This window comes from Oreochromis niloticus, linkage group LG10, assembly GCF_001858045.2.
Source record: "Oreochromis niloticus isolate F11D_XX linkage group LG10, O_niloticus_UMD_NMBU, whole genome shotgun sequence".
Taxonomy (NCBI): domain Eukaryota; kingdom Metazoa; phylum Chordata; class Actinopteri; order Cichliformes; family Cichlidae; genus Oreochromis; species Oreochromis niloticus.
The window spans coordinates 11,978,416-11,993,394 of record NC_031975.2 but is presented as its reverse complement, the minus strand read 5'-3'; the positions used below and the strand labels follow the sequence as shown (position 1 = coordinate 11,993,394).

General features: G+C 43.4%; 1 protein-coding gene across 7 annotated transcripts in view; it reads left to right on the top strand.

The window, feature by feature from the left end:
• Positions 1-14,979, top strand: part of sptbn2 (spectrin, beta, non-erythrocytic 2) — a 56,836-nt gene that overhangs the window by 18,618 nt on the left and 23,239 nt on the right. The window contains exon 3 of one of the 7 annotated variants that reach the window (XM_013272330.3): positions 7,287-7,394. The exons of 4 other annotated variants lie outside the window; for them this stretch is intronic. In XM_013272330.3, the coding sequence (XP_013127784.1) occupies positions 7,287-7,394 (108 nt within the window). Of the gene's footprint in view, positions 1-6,752; positions 7,395-14,979 lie in introns of those variants that run through there. 2 more of the 7 variants (XM_025910626.1, XM_013272329.3) reach the window with 2 other exon arrangements.

The following is a 14,979-nucleotide window of genomic DNA, read 5'->3' as shown; positions in this document are numbered from 1 at the left end:
TGGACAGACTGCTTACCAAGCTCCCCCTGCACTACAGAGACAGCTTCATCGAGTACTGTATCACCCGGGGATCATCCGCACTGGCAGCAGCCGAACGTACAACATGTACGACTTCTCAGAATGGCTGGAACGGAAATCCCAAGTCCTTCAGCTATCCAGACAAGCCTCTCAAATGCCCCCTGACAGGCCACGTCCAGAGAAGAACCTACTCAAAGCCTCAGCAGGGCTCAAGCCACACAACAAATCTGCGTCCATCTACTACGGCCCAAATCCAGCCCAAGCCAAGCTAAAACAAGAGGGAGAATCTACAGCTCCAGATCCGACAGTCCAACCTAAGAAGAGACAGAAGTTCAAACCTTATTGTCCATACTGTGAAGGGACAGAGCATTATCTGAATGGCTGTGATGGATTCAAAAGGCTAGACCTCAAAGCTATGGCTACCTGGATTACCGAGAAGGCCAAATGCTGGCGCTGTGGCCGTAAACATTCTCCAGAGCAGTGTACTCTGAAGAAGCCGTGCAGCACCTGTGGTGACCAGCATTTGTCGGTGCTCCATGACCGGGTTGAGGCCAAGAAGCGGGACCCTAACATACTAACTGTGAGTACTAGTATGGTTTACCTAGACTATTCAAGTCACTCAGGTCGTGTTATGCTTAAGGTAGTACCCATCCAACTACATCATGGTGGCAAATCTCTGGACACATTTGCTGTGCTTGATGACGGCTCAGAGAAGACTGTTGTGCTTCCTGCGGCAGTTAAATCTCTAGGTTTGGAACAGGAGGAAGCAACACTCTCACTAAGAACTATCCGTCGAGATGTAATCCAGATGAAGGGAGGCTTTGTCTCATTTCAGGTGTCACCAAGGGCTAAGCCCAAAGTGAGGCACAAAGTAACACATGCCTTCACAGCCGACCAGCTGAGTCTAGCTACTCAGTCATGTCCAGCTGACCAGCTGAAGAAGAAGTATCTTCACTTGCAGAAAGCCCAGATTGAAGGATTCAACCAGGTCCAACCTTTGGTGCTGATTGGCTCAGATAATGCTCATCTCATCACCCCCATCCGTCCTGTCCTTCGGGGTCGTCCAAAGGGCCGGTAGCCGTCTGCACCAAGCTCGGATGGGCCATCCAGGGGCCGGCCAGTAGTATGCCTACATCTGAGGGGGACCTGCAGTGCCTGAACATGTGCCTTTCTCCTGCAGAGGCCCTGCATCAAGATGTGAAGCGTTTGTGGCAACTAGATGCTTCCCCCTACAGGACAGAGAAGGAGGTCACACGGTCGAAGGAGGACAGAGAGGCAGTAGCTATGTTGGAAACAAAGACCATCAGAGTCCCAGTAGATGGTGTCGAGAGATACGCCACTCCGCTGCTGAGAAGAAGGGACTTTCCACGGATGTGTGTCTCTCCTGAAGCAGTAAAAGGCCTCCTCAGATCTACCGAACGTAAGCTGGCCAAGAACCCTGATCTGACCCTCACATACAACCAGGAGATCCACAGGTTAGTAGATTCTGGTTATGTTGTTAAGCTGAGCCCAGATGAGACACATAGCTCTTCTGAGTCATGGTATGTACCCCACCACATGGTACATCACAACAATAAGGCTAGAGTGGTCTTCAACTGTTCGTTTGAGTTTCAGGGGACCGTCCTGAACCACTACCTCTTACCAGGACCTCCCTTGGGCCCACTCTGCTGGGGTATTGCTCCGCTTCCGCCAACACCCTGTGGCCGTGAGTGGAGATATCAAAGCCATGTTTCATCAGATTCGGCTGCTCCCAGAGGACTGTCCTCTGCTACGGTTTCTGTGGAGGGATTGTGAAACTGACCGGCCCCCAGACGTATATGAGTGGAGAGTGTTGCCCTTCGGAACGACATGTAGCCCCTGTTGTGCTATTTTCGCCCTACAGAGACATGCAAGGGAGCACAAAGACACCCACAGGGACATCTGCGACTCTGTCCACACAGCCTTCTATGTGGATAACTGTTTACAGTCCCTGTCCAACCCAGAAGAGGCAAAGCAGCTCATCGACCGGATGAGAGATTTACTTATTCAAGGAGGATTTGAGATACGACAGTGGGCGAGCAACGTGCCCGAAGTAGTTGCTCACCTGCCCGCTTCAGCTAGATCAGAGAGCTGCGAGCTTTGGCTGAACTTCAAAAGTCTCGACCCACAAGAGTCAACATTAGGACTCAGCTGGCACTGCCCGACAGATGTCCTGGGATATAAGCACCGCCCTATAACCTACTCCACGGTCACGCTGCGCAATGTGTACAAGGTACTAGCTACCCAGTATGACCCCTAGGTTACATTTGTCCCTATACTACAAGGGCCAAGCTGATTGTACAGGCCCTGTGGAGCACCGAGAGAGGATGGGATGAGCCCATCGAAGGGAATCTACTTCAGTCCTGGCTTGAGTGGGAAGGTGAACTGTCACACCTCCAGCACGTCACCATTCCCCGCTGCTACGCTCCTCCTCACAACTCCAGCAATGCGACATATGAGGCTCACATATTCTGTGACGCATCAGAAAAGGCTTATGGGGCTGTGGCTTATCTCCGAGTAATCGAGCAACAAATGCCCATCGCCACATCATTCCTGTTGGCTCGTTCCAGAGTGGCCCCACGCAAACAGGTGTCAATGCCCCGGTTGGAGCTTTGCGCAGCACTCACAGGAGCCCAATTGGCCAAAGTACTCCAGACAGAGCTCACCATCCTCCTGCAGTCGATCTACCTGTGGACAGATTCTACGACGGTGCTGCAGTGGATCCAGTCTAGTTCCTGTCGCTATAAGGTATTTGTGGGGACTAGAATCTGTGAAATACAGGAGCTGACATCACCTGAACAGTGGCGGTATGTGACCTCTGACCTCAATCCCGCTGATGACATCACCAGAGGGAAACATCTCGCCGACCTAACAGTCCCCAATCGTTGGTCACATGGTCCACCCTTCCTGTCACAAACTGCTGACACTTGGCCTAAGTTGCCAACAGAGTTCCCGGCATGCAGCGAGGCAGAGCTCAGGAAGACTGCATTCTGTGGGCACGCTTCGGTATCCCCGACCTTACCAGATCCAACACAGTATGCCACACTAGATGAGCTGATTGCTGCTACACACCGTACCCTACACGGGGCGGCCGACACTCCTATTACAGCAGCGGAGCAACTAGAAACCAAGACCATGCTGCTTCGCTCGGCTCAGACTGACAGCTTCCCAGAGGAGGCCAAAGCCCTCCAGATCAGTCACCCAGTCCGCTCGGACAGCCGTCTTAGCGTGCTGTCCCCTGAATATGACAGTCTTACCGGTCTCATCAGAGTCGGAGGCCGCCTCCGTCGAGCCGCCGACTTAGATCCAGACAGTATTCATCCCATTGTGTTAGCAGCTGAACATCCCCTGACCAAGCTCATGATAAAAACTTATGATGACCAGCTCCTTCATCCAGGTGCAGAGAGGCTGTTTGCGGAAATACGGCGCACCTATTGGATTCTCAGAGGACGCCAAGCCATTAAGAAACACCAGCACCAGTGTGTGGACTGTAGGAGATGGCGCGCCTCACCTTCTACACCCAAAATGGCTGACTTACCTTCATCACGGCTGAGACTCTATAAGCCCCGTTCTGGTCAACGGGCGTAGACTGTTTTGGACCGTACACGATAAAGATAGGTCGTAGAAGAGAGAAACGCTGGGGAATTATCTACAAGTGTCTTACAACCAGATGCGTGCACCTCGATCTCCTCCCTAGTCTTGACACCGATTCCTTCCTTATGTCATTACGCCGATTTATCGCACGCCGAGGAAAGCCATACGAGATGTGGTCGGATCGAGGGACCAATTTCAGAGGTGGTCACAGAGAACTCCAAACGGCGTTTGAAAACATGGAGCCTGACCTCAAGCAGCAGCTAGCCAAGCAGACTATCAACTTCTGCTTCAATCCCCCACACTCTCCTCATTTCGGAGGAGCCTGGGAAAGGGAAATCAGAGCAGTGAAGTCAGCTCTGCAAGTAGTCCTGAAGGACCAAGTTGTGGCCGAAGAAGTCCTACTCACAGCCCTCATAGAGATTGAGAGCATTTTGAACTCAAAACCACTCGGCTATGCATCAGCTGACATAGCTGACCCAGATCCCATCACACCAAATCTTCTCTTGATGGGGCGGCATGATTCAGCACTGCCCCAGGCAGTTTATGGCCCCTCAGGCACTCTTTCAACCAGAAGATGGAGACACAGTCAGGTCATCAGCGACCACTTCTGGAAGCGGTTCATACAGAACTACCTCCCAGGACTGCAACTCCGACAGAAATGGAGGAAGTCCACTGACAACATGGCCGTGGGACAAGCTGTTATGATTGTGGACGCTAATCTGCCTAGAGGCCTTTGGCCTGTGGGTACCATTTCCCAAGTTTTTCCAGGGACTGATGGCATTGTTCGAGCTGCCGAAGTCAAGGTTAAAGACAGTATCTATGTTCGCCCGGTAACTAAGCTGGTGGAACTTCCCAAAGTTCCTGAGGACTCAGATGATACTGTTTCAAAATAGAAGGACTTTAGCATGTGTGTATTTCCATACAAATACAGGGGCGGCTGTTAAAAGTCCGCTTGGTCACTTTAACTGTTTAGACTACGTTACCCATGATGCACCTCGGTATCTGTACTTCCGGTTGGGAACGTGTTCAGCGCAGTTCTGCACAGATGAGAGGTGTGTCGGAGGTGTCGGAGGATTAACGTTTTTCCTTGCATTCGTGTGTGTGTTAACCCTGTGTGCGTGCTTATCATGTGAGTATTATAAGATGAGAGTGATAATTGTTTGACTTTATCTGTGTAATCTGCTCTGTGTAATTTGCTACGTAAGAAGCTAGTCCCGTTGCTATCGCTAAGCTACGTTGTTGGCCTACTACAGGCAGCCTTGTTCGCAGCTGATATCTCATTTAATATACGACCTACGGTCAAGCATTGCGGTTGGAGGTGGATGTAACTATTTACTGTGTTTATTATCTGAATCGTTGTAATCTGTAGAGATCCTGTTTGCTAATGTATATACCAGCTAGAAATTCATTTATGGTCTTAGGGTGCCATCTAGTGGCCATGAGGTTATGGCAGCTCATATAACATTACGCTGGAAACCCACAGTACTGCAGAAGCGGTACACTGCTATTCATAGGGGTTAATACAAATGTTTGTTCTTTCTGTTGACAGATGACCACACACACTCATATACACACTCACACTCCCTTTCCCTGCATGTGAATGCTGTAATGCAATCGCTTCCCCACCGACGCTGTACATCCTGTTGATGTCATCTGCCACCTCCTTATTAAAGTTACTTGAACTGCATCACTGTGGAGTGCCATTCCTTCTGACCGAGGACGACTCAGTTGAAGCGTGATCGGCAATCAGTGCAAACATACATAACACTACTCTTTCCCCTTTTTTAGTGCTTACTCCCCCAGCAGCTTCTGGTTTTTCTGTCTTATCAGGCTAATTAACCACACCAGCTCATTATTCATTGTCACTGCCTGTAGTTTGTTCAGTGTGGAATTTCTCCCACATGTCATTTAGACAGTTTTCATGTTTCACAAAAGTAACTCTAATCTTGTTTCTTTATTTGTTCATTCGTGGGTTGCATAGCGAGGTAATGCTCACATTTATCTGTTTTTTATTTTTATGTGATTGCGATGTTTAAAATGTGCCCAATGGGATTTTAAGTGGGATAACTTTGGTGCACTATTTTTCTCACTACATTTGATTGTAGCATAGTCGCTGTTCCTCAAGAGGAAGTGTGTCCTCTTTGGATCTCATTAGTCCAGTCCCCCCTCCATAAACACCCAGTTACAGAAAGCCTGGGGCATTTGGTCCTCTAATGAGAACAATCCAGATGCTGCCAGCTCATCAGGACAAACACAGACCAGACCATAATGATCGCACCCTGACCAGACTAAAAGAGCCTGAAAGAATATGACCTTTGTCCTCACTGAGTTTATAGTTTTGTGTTATTTTTGTGCTGGTGTTTATGAAATATACATTCCATTTTAAAGGTGAAGTTTCTATTCAATGTTATTTACTATTTATAATCTCCTGTTAATCCAAACTCTTTGTTAACTGTGAACTTAGTCTGTATTACACAAATTAAACTCTTTAATGGAAATAATGGAAAGTATGTATTCAGCAACTATACAATGGTGAGAATGAGTTCTTGACTGCTTGAAAATGCTTGCCTAATGTGATTGTAATGAAATTAATTTAATGATTTTCTTGAAGAGCTGCCAGGAATCATTTTAGTACTTGGTTCTAAACTAGTAAGAAGTCAGATCTGCTTAAACCATTTAGTTTTTAAGAGTTAACAACTCACTTCCACCCCCTCTGCCTCATGAAGTAACACCCAAGTTGACAGATTTTGAATCTTGTTATGGCAGGAAACACTTGCTGCCTTTCTGAGACTTTCTCAGCAGCTTCCTTCCTGTCTTAACGCCCTTCTCATAAGGCTGCCCCCACATACAGTAAAGAAAAGATTAAACGTTGTCTTACAAAGTAACATACGATCATGTAAAATGATGAGGACTTTTGTGACGCACCTTTCACACAAGCCACACCCCGGTGCTCTCTGGAATTAAGGTGGAGTTAGATAATCCACCTAGGGCTACACTGAGCAGAGGACTTTAATGGTTTAGTCCGCCTTCACACCTCCTCCCTCGCTTCCACCATGTTCTATCTATGTGCTCCTCCTTCAAACACACCTTATGCAAATGGCACAATTTTTAGAGAGCCCAGCAAGCTTTGTTTACACAGCTATCCGACTATGGCCGGTTAGCTTGCCTGCAGCTCCTGTGTTCTGCTCCAGTAAATGCACAGAGTTTGGAGGGAAGGAATACCCAGGTTTTTTTTTTGTTCTCTCACTAGAACCACAAGGGAGTGTAACTTTGCTCAGAGGCCAGAGGGGTGGTGAAATGAATGAAACAAGAGAACTTTTTGCTCCTCAGTTTTGGTTAAATGATTCTTTGAAAAAATCCCCCACCGCTGCACTCACTCTGCGTGTCATTGGACAAGGTGGACCTTACGGTGGATGAAGAGAAGAAAAGGCGGCAACATTTCTCAGCTTGTGTTGTGGGAATAAAAGAGGAGGATATACCAAGGATTTTGTGGTACACTAAAAGTATCTTTTGGACAACCTTTTAAAGGATTTGATCTTGGTTTGTTTTTCTTTTAAAAGTCCCAAAGTTTGCTTCTGTTGTGCTATGTGGGAGAATACCCATTCATTCTGTGTCTGAGAGGAATATTTCACAAAGACGGATTGAGGACGAAAAAAACATGGAGTGGGACCACAGGGAAAGAGATTCCTGCTTGTCCCCAGCAGCTTTTGTTAATCAGGTGCAATACTCTAACATCCTGGAAGGAAGATTTAAACAGTTGCAAGGTAAGAGTTAGATCTCATTGAAAGGGAAGATCCTTTTTAATTACCACACGTTTCTATGATGTTGTTATATTTTAATTTTTAAACATTTTTTTTAACTGAGCTGATACCTTGATAACTCTGATGTATCACTCTGATACACCAGAGTTTTGGCATTGTGTGTTGGTGTGTTACTTATGAAAACAGTTTTTAATGTTACAAATAGTGATAAAACAGTTCTAGATCCAGTAGCGAACACGTATCCTGTTGTTTGTTGAAACAGGAAATATTGAGTAGAAATCTACTACTTGGCATGCAGTAGTTGTGGGTGCAGGTGCTTCGAGTTGTAACTAAGGCCTCAAAAGACTTTATTTTTTCCCCTGGATAAGGTAATTATTAGTGTGAGGTTGAAATAATTCGTCTTAGTTATGAACCTTTTCTGAGCTCCTAGGAGAGAAATGAGGAAGAGATACAGTAGGCTCTCGGCTCATATCTAAAGCAGGCAGTCAGTCTGGCACCTGATCACTGCGCCACCTGTCCGTTCTTATCTTATTACAATACACAGCTCTGTTACTCACTGAAGCCTGCCAAGTCTATGAGATCTAGCTCATAGAAATCAGAGGCCATGGGAAAAGAATCTTAGGCTAAAACTTACAGGATTCCCTTAAAATTAATCTCTTAACTCCACTAATCCAATTACTTTCTTAACTAATGTCTGTAAAAGCTTGTGCTAAATAGCAGTTAACATGATTACCTGAAAACAGTTTAAAGTGTGGAGGTTTACGGTAGTTGAATGTGTACATAAGTGTGTCGTGTGTGTGACACTGGCCTGCCATTTGTGTGCATGAAGATCAGTCTATTCCTGGTTGCCATCTGGGATGGAGAACTGCCTTCAAGTTTACTTGAAGGGCAGGTCTACTTTCTACTTTCTTTGCAGGTTTGGCATTCTTGTTGCACACCAACAGTCTGCCACGTCCCACGTTGGGCAATATCTACATTATCGCAAGATTATCGCAGGAATAGACATGGTTTCTGTTGAAAGAAGGTTTATTTCTTGTCTGTGAAGTAATGTCTACATCTTAACTCAAAACACCACTGGTTTTCACTGGAGATAAGAGCCACATAAGAAATGGTATCACCTTCCTTAAGAATATATAAATGTTGCTGCATTTTCTTAAACCGATCTTGCACCCACATTCACCGGTAAGCTAGGGGTGCATTCCAGCCTGTAACTCGCAGGCAAATGTATTGGTTCAGAGATTAGTCATCAAGCTAGTAGCAATGATTCCCTATAACAAAGATACTTTCTGTCTAATGTGTTGGAGAGATGACTATAAGCTACACATGATCTACCTCTACTTTGATAGACGTGTTTGTGCATAGATGTGTTTTGGGTAAAATTTGTCATAAATGCAATGATACACACATATCTAAATGCACTAACACATCTTGTCAACACCCACTTGCATTTCCAGTTTGACTACCCTTGCGGCTCATTCTTTGTGTCACTCCCTCATGTTGAATCATGGTGTAATTGAAGGATATGGTGTGCAGTCACATAGTTTTGTCATAGCACCAATTTGCAAAAAGGTTTTGCATTGCATCATTTACATTTATTAGAAATATTTGTCATTCATTTGCAATTTTCAGTTTGTGCAAGCTTAAATTAGCGCTTTGTCATTTTATACACAAACGTCATCTCTGTTGTGCAATATGCTACAGTTACTTTACAAATCTTCACACAGACAAAGACAAATATTTTATCGGGCCCAGTACCAGTCCAACAAGAAGTCATGTTTAGGATCTTCTGGCTGTTGTGTAAGTGATGGCCAAGTGGTAAAGGTTAAACCGAGTAACTATATTACAGTGGTCAAAGCAGACATGTTTAATGAAAAACCAGGCCTAATGGTTTGCGCCATTTCTGTCAGTAGTCTCTGTTACAGGTTGGAGGGAAGTTTTTTTCTGTTGCCCAGATCACATTGTGTATTATATTCCATGGCGTTATGATGCCTTTTGTGTGTAAAGTACATTGGAGGAAATCTATACCAAAGTTCAGCCTTTTACTTCAGGCAGGAGCCAAGATGAATATTTTTTATTCACTATCCCAATTCATCAGTAATTAGGGTAAGAATGATAATTTGTCAGACAGGCATACTTGGCATTGTTTCATCAGTTTTGGTTTGTTGTTTTAGTGACAGCATTCATTCATTTCATTTCGTTTTTACGTCATTGTTACCCCTGGCTTCATTCTGATAGCCACAAAAGTCACATCGTCCGCCTGCTTTAGTATATCAGTATGTGGTAATCTTGTGTCTATCTCTGAACTGTATGCCCCTGTTTATGCGGCTGCATGCTGTCGAAACTTGTGCTTGTATTGAACGTGATATATAAGTGTTACCAAGTTCAGCCGAGTAAGACTGCTTTTACAAGAGGGATCAGGGTGCCTAGTCAGACTGAAGCTAACAGGTTCAGATGCTGTGAGGTTAATGGAAATGTGTAAAAGGGAATTTAGACAACAGAGTGTTGGTCCAAAGGGTCACTTTCTTAGCCACTGTGGACTTTGGCAGTACTGTCACTCAGCAGGCCTTAGCAGCATGGCATTGTTCAAACCGAAAGGACTTTTCTATAAAGCCTTAAAACAGACAAAGTGACAAAGTGTCCATATAAACTTTGCAGCATAGGCTATTTTGAACTGAACCCACAGATTTCTCACTGTAGTGTGTAATAATTGATTCTTAGCCTGATATGCATTTCCTCTACTAATTTATTTCATATAATCTGTCGACTCTCCATAAAGAAGTGGCCAATGTTGTTGTGTTTATCTAATTTTTCTGCATTATTAAAAAAATGAGTTAATACTGGGGGACATCAGTGGTGCGTTTTGATCGAATATCAAATCTAGCAAGACACTATTGAATGTTTGTAACCTGATAAAAGTCTCAGTGAAAGCTGAGTGACTTGTGGCCTCTGGCTGTAACTGAGAGTCACATCAGCAAGGGTGAAGATATAACATAGGTGCAGACATGCACAATAACTTTCCTTGTTTGTACAGTGCAGAAAGAAAGACGTCATTAGACAACAATGGTGCAATGAATGTTGTCCTATTTACATGTTACATGCCATTTGGGTCCAGAAGTTATCGTTAAGGGATGCTTATTTATATTTCCTTTCTCATGGGATTGGCCTTGCCCAGTCTAGATTTCCCCCATCTTCCTTTATTATCACGTGCAGCTGAAAGTGCCACAAAGAAATGTGATTGAAGGAGAGTATCACTTCCATCAGTACGATTTTAAAAAGGAGTGGAGGTCTCTCTGTCATACCCTCCCTGTCAGTTGTAATAACAAACCCGTTAAAGTTGGGCAAGCTTCTAAAGTTGCAACCTCAAGCTGCTAAAAGTGCAAGAATAACTCATGCCACATGTGGCAAGGCGGCGGTTTTACTACAGCCCTAGTTTCAAAGTTATAAGTGAAAGAAGGGAAGTTCCGCTTTTATAGGGAGAAAAATGTGAAAGCATGCGCATCTGTGTTTCGCTCACTTGCACAGACAAGACATTTCTGTTTCACACAAAAATGCAAAGAATGAGTAAAGACAAACAGTGGCAGGTACATTTACTACGACACTGTAGATATTTAACAGCTAATACTTAAATTGTTGACTTCAAAGTAGATGGATATCTTAAGTTGAAGAAGCAGTGGTGAAATGACGTGTAGAAACACATTTGACTTGCAGTGGAAAAATGATTAGCGTGGGACTGAGAAAGATTTCTGCCAATGTGGCGTTAATTTTTAGCTTGGTGGCTCCAGGTAATGAGTACATCATGTGTTATTTTCCCCGTACTGGTAGAAAAATATTTACAAACACCAACATCTCCCACAACTTCTGTAAAATGATTGCATTGCTCATGGCACCCCACACCATAGTTAGTGTTGATTGAAACCACCCACTGGTGTCAGTGCAGAATGGTAACCACTAACCACAAAGATTACAAGCTGCTTTTGTCTGTGGGAGTTATTTTTTTTCTCTCTAAGTACTTCATGGTATCTCTTTAATGAGTGCCTTGGGTCTACTCTGTAATTTCAGATAGCCAACAGTTAAAGCCAATCACTGACTATAGATTTCTGAGCTTCATGGCGCTTCCAGATTAGTTCCAAATGACCCGTGTAGTGCCGTAGTATGATTGTTGCGTGTGTTTTAGAATTTTCAGTGGTAAAACCTGCAATTTTATGATTTTATTTGCAGCAACCAACAATATTTTGGTCATAGATGATTGTCACTATTGCGACACAGAATGTGAAATATCTTGCTGTTTTCTGGATTTGGCACAAAGTTACCTATCCACCCACCCACCCATCCATCCATCCATTTATTTTTCCTAACTGCTTATCCAGTTCAGGGTTGTGATGGAACCAAAAAGTGTGTGACACCCAGGTGTCATTTGGTTAGAGGCCAGGTATATCCTGGGCAGGTCGCCAGTCTATTACAAGGCCAAAACACAGACAACCATTCACTCTCACATTCACACCTGCAGGCAGCTTAGAATCACTAATTAACCTAACATCAGCAACTCACACAGGCACAGGGAGAACATGTAAACTCCACATAGAAGGTGGGACAACAGTGCTAACCACCCTGCTCTGATAAGCTGCCATGTTATACATTCATGCAGAATTACTTAAATATGCAGTATGTTATAAAGACAGATATCAAGTATAAAACTTGACATGCATCCATAAATAAATGTATGCATATTGTAGTAATATGTATTTATACATACCGAACAATCCTGATGTAGTTTAGTGTTGATTTTTCATTTACTCTACATATACAGTTTTCAATTCAGTTTTATTTGTAGATCACAAAACACAGTCGCTTTAAAGTGCTTTACACTATAAGGTAAAGACCCTACAGTAATAGAGTTAAACCCAACAATCACACAACCCCCTATGAACAAGCACTTGGCGACAGTGTCAAGGAAAAACTCTTTCAACAGGAAGGAACCTCTAGCATAACCAGGCTCAGGGAGGGGCAGCCATCTGCCACAGCTAGTTTGAGGGTGAGGGGAGAAAGACAGGACACACTGTGGAAAAGAGGTTACGAATAACTAATGATTAAATGCAGAGTGGTGTGCAAACACATAGCAAGTGCAAAAAGGTGAGTTCAGAAGAAAAATGCTCAGTGCATTATGGGAAGCCCCCAGTAGCCTATGCCTATTGCAGCATAACTAAGGGAGGCTTCGGGATCCCCTGATCCAGTCCTAACTAAATATTTTGTCAAAAAAGGAAAGGTTTTAAGCCTAATCTTAAAAGTAGGGAGAGTGTCTGTGTCCTGAATCCAAACTGGGAGCTGGTTCCAAAGAAAAGGGGCCTGAATTTATGAGTAAGTAAAGAAATCGCAACACAGTGGCCCAGTGTGTTTGACAGTGGGTGATCCTACTTAGAAAAGGTGAAGAAAATCTGCAGTGTGCATTTTTTGCTTTTATCTGAAGTGCTTACTGTGGAAAGTTATTTATGGATGGAGTCGCTCCTTGTCCAGCGTGCAAAAGTGATGCCACTGGGAGTCTAGAATGCACTGTCATCCGACGCAGTGCATGGATGCAGAATTCATAGGAAACAAAGCAAATTGACCTTTTTAAAGGATAATTAGAAGTTGCCCTCTGCCCCCCCTCACTAATGCTTTGTCTTCGTGATGTACAGTACAAACAGACAAGATTTGATGAGTGACGGGGGCATGATTTAAGGGTCAGAAACAGTGCTGGCATTAAGTCCTGTTCCAGTCTCTGTTGTGTATACAGTAACACACACAAACAATTCTGACCTTGACGTGGGCTTGTAAAGGAAATTAATTTTTATCAGTGACATTGAGATTATTATCCACTGCTGACAAAGTCTAAATCAAAAAGTGATGATTACTGATTTTGTTCAGTTGATTTATTGCCTGTTATTTCAGGGTTATTTTAAATGTTTTGTACATTTTGCTGTATGAATGCTTTTTTGACAGGCCAAGATGGCAACCATCATGATGAACATGCTGTGCTGCAGCAAATATGGGCTATCCTGTTTTTGAAAGGACAGTCCTTCTCTTTTTTTTTTCAAACTGAACACAGTGTGTGTGAGTGTGAAATGTCCAGCCAAACAGGATTCTGTCTCAGTTACACTGCACACTGCGGGGTCACAGCAAGTGAAAAAAACATATTTTAATGTTCACAGTCATGTGATTTTTTTTTTTTTTTCTGTGATCATTATTTATTACACGTTGATGCACCAGTGACCACTGAATTAAAAAAGCACATTATACGCTGGCACATCAAAAAAAACAAAACAATAACTTCCTGCAAATGATGTCTAAACTTTATATGACCCCATAAACTGCCACTGCTGATAAAGACTGTTGTCTTTATGGTTTTCCTTCTGAGCCTTGGGCCACTAAGTCAGTGTTAGTGTTGTATCTGTCTCCATGTTATCACCAAACATGATCCCAGGCACTATGAGCCACACAGACAGGATTAAGTCTGGCGGCATATTGGTTCAGATTACCTGCAGATAATCATCGTTATCAACAGTGCCCAAGTTCATTTGACAGTAAAATAGAAAAGCAGCAGCGAGCTAAACCCCCGAACCTTCAATTGTAAAGAGGGCACTGGCTGAGACAGGCCCTCACCTCCCTCACTCTGACATATACTTAAAGCTTACTACCAGACACGAACATGTTCAAAGTGGCTGGACATGCCCAAATGTGCCTTTGAAACATTTCGCGATGACTTTAACCACAGGTTTTGATCTGTTATTAGTAAACAATAGAGGAAAAACATGACATTTAGAATTTTAATTACTTGTTTTTCTAGCTTGCACAAAGAGACTCCAAAAGAGTGAGCAAGAAATTCATGATAGTCAGGATCTTAAATCTACATTTATAATGTTCGTTTTAGTGATACCTAAATACGGGTACATTTTACTCTTATGTCAGACACATGTGCCGTGAAGTCATTTAGTGGTAGGGTATCCAGTTTAATATGTTTTTGAATAAAAAAATAAATAATGTAGTAGTAGATTGAATCCTCATTTGACATGGGGTATATGCTAGGATTTGTATAACATTCAGAGCACTATCTGTCTACTTAGTGCTAATTACAGGTATGTAAACACAAGTAGATCAAATGGTGTTATCACAATGAATAGTAGTGTGAGAGCAATTATTTTAAACTGTGAAGTTTCCGAAGTTATTTTAGTGTTTTTATTTGAAAAAGAGAGCTAAGACAATGCAAGACAAACTAGTAATTATCAGACTTGGCTTCTAAAGCCCCAATTTTCTCACTCTTCTTTCATATTATCTGTTGTGTAATTTTCTAACACCCTGAAGGTGTTTCACATGACGTGAGACATTTGACTCTATAAGTAGAGCACAGTTTGAGCTTTCTTTATCTTTTGTCACCTCCATGCATCAGTGTTCACACTCAAAATACATAGTGCACCACCAGACTTCCTGTTGTGGAAGCTAAGCAGGTTAGTAAAATGTAAAATCTCAATTAGATGTGAACGAACTAACATTACAGTTGACGTGTCATGCTGTGCACTCGCAAAAGCAACAGCTGCAGTAGTTTTGCACTTATCTA